This window comes from Desmodus rotundus, chromosome X (genome assembly GCF_022682495.2).
Source record: "Desmodus rotundus isolate HL8 chromosome X, HLdesRot8A.1, whole genome shotgun sequence".
Lineage (NCBI taxonomy): Eukaryota > Metazoa > Chordata > Mammalia > Chiroptera > Phyllostomidae > Desmodus > Desmodus rotundus.
Window position 1 is genome coordinate 60,822,235 of NC_071400.1, and position 6,776 is coordinate 60,829,010.

At 49.9% G+C, this 6,776-nt stretch overlaps 1 protein-coding gene and 1 pseudogene across 1 annotated transcript; both read left to right on the top strand.

The window, feature by feature from the left end:
- Window positions 1-2,438: 2,438 nt before the first annotated feature.
- On the top strand, window positions 2,439-2,583 carry LOC112308229 (small nucleolar RNA SNORA48; annotated as a pseudogene).
- A 1,107-nt stretch (window positions 2,584-3,690) lies between these two features.
- Window positions 3,691-5,049, top strand: LOC128779901 (EKC/KEOPS complex subunit LAGE3-like). The gene is made up of 3 exons (XM_053916881.1): window positions 3,691-3,974; window positions 4,345-4,473; window positions 4,738-5,049. The coding sequence occupies exons 1-3, from the start codon at window positions 3,745-3,747 to the stop codon at window positions 4,865-4,867; spliced, it is 489 nt and encodes a 162-aa protein (XP_053772856.1). The 5' UTR covers window positions 3,691-3,744; the 3' UTR covers window positions 4,868-5,049.
- Window positions 5,050-6,776: the final 1,727 nt, after the last annotated feature.

Genomic DNA, 6,776 nt, shown 5'->3' on the forward strand with positions numbered 1-6,776 from the left:
GCCTGCCTGTTCCCGGTGTGCTATTTCTGGAGTGCACACCTCCCAGGCCTTCTCTTGCCACCCTGGTAGCTCACGGGTCATGAGGGTATCTACAGCTGCCCCAAATCTGTGCAACCAGCAGTGCTGGGCTGGGCAGTGGTGCTGGTCTGCCTAGAAAGTCTGAGCCTTCTCTCCCCATCTTGATAAACTCCCTGTGTAAAACTCGCCAGACAGGTTTGAGATATCGCAAATGAATCATGGCTGCTACATGAGGACACCCCAAATAATTCTAAGATGCCTGCATCTACCCCTGCAGTCCTAGTCAGGACACCAGCAGGAAACAAGTGGGAACCTTCTAAGTATTTAACTGAGGGGTGCTTAATGAAAAGTTCATCTAGAGAGGTGTGAGCAGGCAGGGGAAGGGGCCAATAAGCAGTGGTGAGTGGGAGTTGCCTAGTGTGGGCTCTGGAGAGCTGAGTGTTAAATCGTCAGAACTTTGGGAGCTGGATGTGCACTGGAGCCAATAATAGAAGCTTATTTTATTTTATTCTCTAAACCACTTTATTGAGTTGTGTTTAACAGGTAAAAAGCTGTGCACATTTAACGTATGCACATCTATGAGTCTGGGGAGGAGCATACACCAGCGCAACCATCACCACCATCAAGGCCATAGACATACCATCAACCAAAGCTTCCTCCCACCCTCTTTATTGTTTTTTGTGTATGTGTGGTAAGAATAATTATCATAATACTTAACGTAGCCAATTTTAAGAACACAATTCAGTATTGCTGACTGGAGGCACGGTGCTGTACAGTGATCTGCAGAAGTCATTTATTTGCGTATTTCAAATTTCAATTCTATGAACTTACGATTAAATGAATTACACCTTTAAAAGGTAAAAACCCTTCATTTTCTGGTTACTTTGCTACGTGTTACTGTCACCCATGCTCTCACTGTTAACTTTGTCTATTGCAACTGTATGATGGAAAACTTCATAAAGGTGAGCCAGTCTCTCCCCAACACTCCATCCCATGATATCCCCTGGTGGCTTGAAATTGGCCAGGGTTAGAATATTGACACCACAGGAATTGGCAAATGCTACATATCAGGCCTTGGCTTATAGTTTTGTCAATGGCTTAGCTTAAGGTCAATGATGGAGGAACTGTTAAGAATAAGATGAGGTGTACCTAAAATTGTGTGTCGTCTGTGGCTGTTCCATTGTGAGTAGCATAAGCATTTGAGGAAATGCTTCTGCCATATTTCAACACTATGATTTCACTCAGAAAAGAAGTTGCTCATGTGACTGATGGGAGTGTGTCTGTGTTGTTCCCTTTCTGCCTCACTCATTGATTAACGTGAATGAAGATCTCAAGCAACATTTGAGTCAAGAGTTTGGCAAAAGTCAACTAAAGCAATCTGTGAGAATCCATGAAGTCTCTGAAATTTACAAGGAAGAGAACTTTCCATTTTATTATTATTTGTAAATTGTGTACTACACATTCTTTATGAGTCAGAATTATAACAGAGTTAGAATTACAGTAAACCTATATGCACAGGTATATGCATGCTTTCCAATCCCGCCACCCTGCCCACACCACAGGGAACAAGCTGTCAACCATTTGCCAGCATGCCACACCTACCAAGGGGTGGTCAGGCCCCAAGGGAAGCCATCTTCTCTGTAGCAAGCCTGGGCCTAAATGTAGGTGCAGGGCTTGGGGTCAGGGCTACTGCATCCTGGTGAGAGCTGAGGGTTGCAGCCACTCCCAGAAGTGCAGGGAGCCTCAGAGGATGTGTGTTAGGGGAGGGGCTACAAATGCCCTTGGTTCTCACTCCTCCCACTCTCTGGTCTCTTCCCAGTGGCCTCCACTGGGTGAGCCCAAATGGCAGCCTGAACAAGGGAGCTTCCTGAGTGGTGCCATCCACGGGGGGCAGCCTCTGAGGCACAGAGCAGAGCCGGGTAAGGGCAGTAATCAGAGCAGCAGGTAGAAGGGTGGTCCAGAAGTAGCAGAGAGGAGCCTAGACATGGCCTGTGTCACCTCCTGGGCCTGAGGTGTGAGGGGTGGGGCCTGGCACAGGAGCCCGAGCAGTCAGCATCACGGGTGAGGCCAGCTGGAGAAGCACTGTCCTCCAGGCAGGGAGCACAGGAGGGGAAGGGGGCACTCCCAGGAGAAGTTGAGAGAGAGTAGAATGACGGCCACCACAGGCCTTGGCCTCCGTAGCTCCTTGGATTCCTGCAGCTTAATGAGAGCATTTGGGTTTGAGTTGCTTTACAGAATTTTTCATCACAAAATCTTAGTTTACTGTCTCTGTCCTGTGCCTCAGCTGGGAATACCTGTGAGACTTTGGGTCTTCCTCTGTCATACCTATCACAACAGCTAGCATGGATTGTCAGTCAGTACAGATGTTGTTTCTATGTTTGTTCACGTCTGTCTGTGGCTCCCTGTTAAAAATATCCATGTACCCCTGGCAATGGGCGAGGACACACCTGACTGGTGGTGTTGCTCTTATTTCAGTCAGGGGCAAAGCAGTTGAGCAGTCCTTAGTTCGTCCTGGCTTGTTGCCTGTGTTGGTGGCCAGAGCTGGTTCATGCCTGGGGCACATAACAAAAGTATTCCTGTAAACATAGATGGAGTCAGTGAGGCACACCCTGCCACACACTGAACGTTGGAGTCCTCTCTGCCGCATAATTGGAATGTATGGAAGCCCTGACCCCAGGCAAATGGTATTTGGAAATGGGGCCTTTGGGAGGTAATGGGGCTTACATGAGGCCATGAAGGCAGGGCCTGCAGGATGGGATGAGGCCCAGCCATGAAGACACTCCCCACTACTGACCTCCCAATTTAGGGGAGAACCCTTTTCTTGGAAGTCATATGCTTCCCCTGATGTTTTTGCACCATCTTTGGTTTTACGTGGGGGAGGTTGGGAGGGTGTTGTCGGGGTGAGGTGGTAGCCGTCATTGCCCGCCTGCAGCAATGTGATTGGGAGCCGCTGTCAAGGCCGTGGGGGTGGAAAGTTCTAGTTAACCTCTTGGGAGTGACTCCTTGGGCACTTGGGAACTTTCAGAGCCCATGCTCAGGGGAAGTGAGTTTCTCGGTTGGCCGGAGGGAACTGGCTGCTTGTGGGGCAGGAGCTCATTTGGTATGTTTTTCAGAAACACTAATTATTCTCAGAACCCCAAAAGTTTGAGGCTGGCAGAGACTTTTTAATAAGAGCCATTTTCCCCCAGCCTGCCACCCGCCACTCACTGTTTACTGATAGACCCACAGAGGGCCCACTGGGACACGGACCATTCTCCTTCAGGCCGCCTCTCCAAGTCCTACCCATGGTGGCCCTGCGAGGGTACATTGGCCACGCCTTGACCCTGTTTCCCCTGCCACATTCACCCCATCTCTCTTCTCCCCTTCCTCTGGACTTGCTCTGCAACTCAGCACCCCAGGCACTCTCACAGCAATCTCTTGCTTCCAGGATGGGCGTGGCCTGTGGGGCCTCAGGCACAGAGGGGCGGGGCTTCGTGAGGGCACCGTGTGCCTCCTTCCTAAGCACCCTCTCAACGGGGTCTCCCTAGCGCCCCCAGCGGGGCAGACTGTGTGGTAAGTGTGGCTCGGCAGGAACCAATCCCCTGCCGGGAGCCTCCCCCTGTACTGTGTGCGTAGGCGCCACCTCTGGAGAGTACATTGGGCGGGGCTTTGTAGGAAGGTCTAGTTTCTCAGCAGTCACAGGACATTGCTGACAGTGGCCTGGTCTCTGGTGGACAGCCCAAGGCCATGCAGGCCCCCGACCCCAATAATGAAGAAGGCTCAGAGAGCATGGTGAGAGGTGCAGGATCACCCAGTGTCCCTGGGGACCCCATGGGCCCTGGAGACTGGGACAGCACAGGAGCCGAAAGCACTGCAGCTGAGGGAGATCCCCAGGTTGAGAGCGCGTCTCTGGACTCTGGGCCGGCTGGAGAGGCCTCTGACTTGGAGAGAGACCTGGGAAGCGAGATGCGGGAGTTGTATCCTTTTCCAGAAGCCCCCTCCCTCCCGCCATGGAGGTAAAGGGAGAGGGGTGGGCAGGAGGTGGGGGGATGCAGGGGGATGGGTAGGAGAGGCTTTGGGGCTTCATAGGAGCAGGGTGGACTTTTGGTGGGATGGAATGGGATTGTGGGGACCCAGGGTCGCTGGGGGGAGCAGCTCCAGTGGCCTGGAGACATGGTGGGGTGGCCTGTAGAGGACTGCGGCTCAGAGTTCCTTTAACGGTCATCCTGGAGCTTCTTGGGTGTCCTGAGGGTGAGGGGCAACCTGGCAGAAGACCGGCCTCTCACAGGTAAGGGGGCCTGAGTCAGAAAGCCCCTGTAGATGGTGCCTTTACCTTAACACCACCAGCACCCTCACGGTGCCCTTCCTGTCGGACGTGGATGCCGAGGTGGCCCTCAGGTTCCTGATGCCAGGGGCTGAACTCTACCATGGGATGGTTCTTTGGGAGCTTTCGGTGACTGGCAGTGACCTCTTTATGTAAGTTCTTGAAGGGCCTGGGTCAGAGTAGCAGCAGGAGATGGGGCCAATCTCTGCTTGTGGGTCGCTCCACTGGAGACGTGGAGACACCAAAGGGTTGGTCTAACTAAGGAGGGCGGGGGAGGGGGGCACCGGGTCTGTCCCAGCCTGAGGACCTTCCTAATGGAGTAGGTCTAATTGACACCGGGAGGGGGGGAGGGGTTGGCGTGAGGAAAGCCAGGAGTTAGCACCTCTGAAGTCATTTTCTTTTCCCCTCACTCTTAGCCGATTAACTGCCGAAGACTCTGAGCTCCTGCAAATTTCCACTGTCTCCTTGCTCATCCGGCTCCTCATAGTGGTGCAGATCATGCAGCACCTTGTGCCCCCGGTTTTTGCTAATTTTGAGCCCAAATGAGTGGATTGAAGCCACAAGCGTGTCTCGCCCTAGGCGCTGCAGCCTTCCCTAAGGCCAGGATTTCTGGGGTAGTTGCGACTTTATTGGGGGAGTGTGGCTAATTGTTTGCCAGTACTGGCCCTTGGGCGCTCTCACCCTCTTGTTTGGATTGATGCCTAAAATGTTCCCTCCGGCAGATAATAAAACTGAGCTACTGTTTTGTGTCTGAGTTTCTTTTCAGCATCCAGATTTTCTTGCCTTTGTCCCTGGGTTGGAGGGGAGAGGTTCTGGGGTTCAAATATTCAAGTAGTCCAGGCAATTGAAGACAACTTAGGAAATGAAAGAAAATGAAAATTACTTGCCTCTTGTCATTCAGCATTAACGACTGTCAGCACTTTGGAATACTGTTTTAGTTTTAGAGTTGTATGTCTGTGTTAAATGTGTAATAGTCATGCAAACAAGTAAGGCTTACAAGGTTAACATTAGTTGCTTTTTCCCCCCTGAACTGTTGTCATCCAATATCTGGGCCTTACCTCTGTCTAAAAATTCTTCAAAGACATCTTACTGACTGGATGCATAGAAGATGCACTATAATGTCATTGTTCAACACTTAAATCGTTCTCATTTTTCCCTAGCATACATGATGTTGGGCCGGCATCCTTGTATAGAAGTCTCCGCATGATTGGTTGTTTTCTTAAGGTAGATTCCAAGAGGGAGATGTATAAAACAAAATTGCTCTGCAGAAAATGTGCCCAACCCACAAGGATGCTGGTTTCCCCACGTTCAGGCCACTGCTGGAGTTGTTTCCTGCTGCAATAATATTAATAATAATAATAACAACAACAACAACAACAAATTAAATTAAAAATAAAAAAAACTAAAAAACTCCGTTTGTATGAGCAGAGCAAAGAAACCAGAAAGACTAGAATATGAATTTCTTGCTTTACTGTCCTTGTTTCAGATCAGAGGAGAAAAGTGCTGACAACTACTTAAGAGTTTGGGGGAGGGGGAGGGGACAGCACAGTGTAGTCTTGGGGAAATTTAATTAAAAAGAGAATCATCTGTGTGCAGGCATTCTGATATGGACTTTGCCTACATTATGATATATCAGTCTCACAACAGAGCAGTGAGCTAAGTACTAACATACCTGTTGCTGGTGCAGAATTGTGGCTCAGAGAAGCTAAGCAACTTTCTCAAGGTCACCGAGCTAGGAAGTGGCAGGGGCCTGATTTGAATCTAGGTCTGTTTGATTCGAGCAGCCACTGTCTTAGTCCGTGGTATCATACCAACCTCAGCACTGCCACCTGGAGGCACGGGGAGGCTGGGATAGTGCTTGTCCTCCCGATGGCTCCAGGGAACATCCACGTGGCTAATGAAAGATGCAGGAATGGACAAATGCTGGAAGAGTAGAAGAGGAAAGAAGGTTGGTAAGAAACCCAGTCCTGGCTTTCCAGTGGCTCCCTGTACTCCCAGATCCTTTTTCATCTTGAAACCTTATTTGACTCTCTTTGAAATGGATGTACACTTCTGATACCTCTTTCCATTCTCCCCTGGCCTCACTCCTCACCTACGAAGATGGTTCTTTTCAGGTACTTTTAGTAGCTAAGAAATGAAAAAATAGAACACAGTCTTCTGCCCACCTAGAAAACGTCTCCATAAAAGTAGAAGAAAAACAGTTTTATTGTTGAGTAGCCATTGCACCAGAACGTGATGTACATCACAGGCAGTCTGCTAAGAGATTCCCAAGACAGAAAGCAATGTAACCCCTTTGCACAGCCAAGCAGCTGTAACTCATTACATACGCGTTCTCAAGGTGTCCATAACCAGTCCTCAAACAAGAGGACTTGACACCAGCAGGTCTCACACGTACTTCATCTTAAGTTTACCTGGTAACCAGGGTGGCCATATGCATTGGTTCACTGGTGTCTTG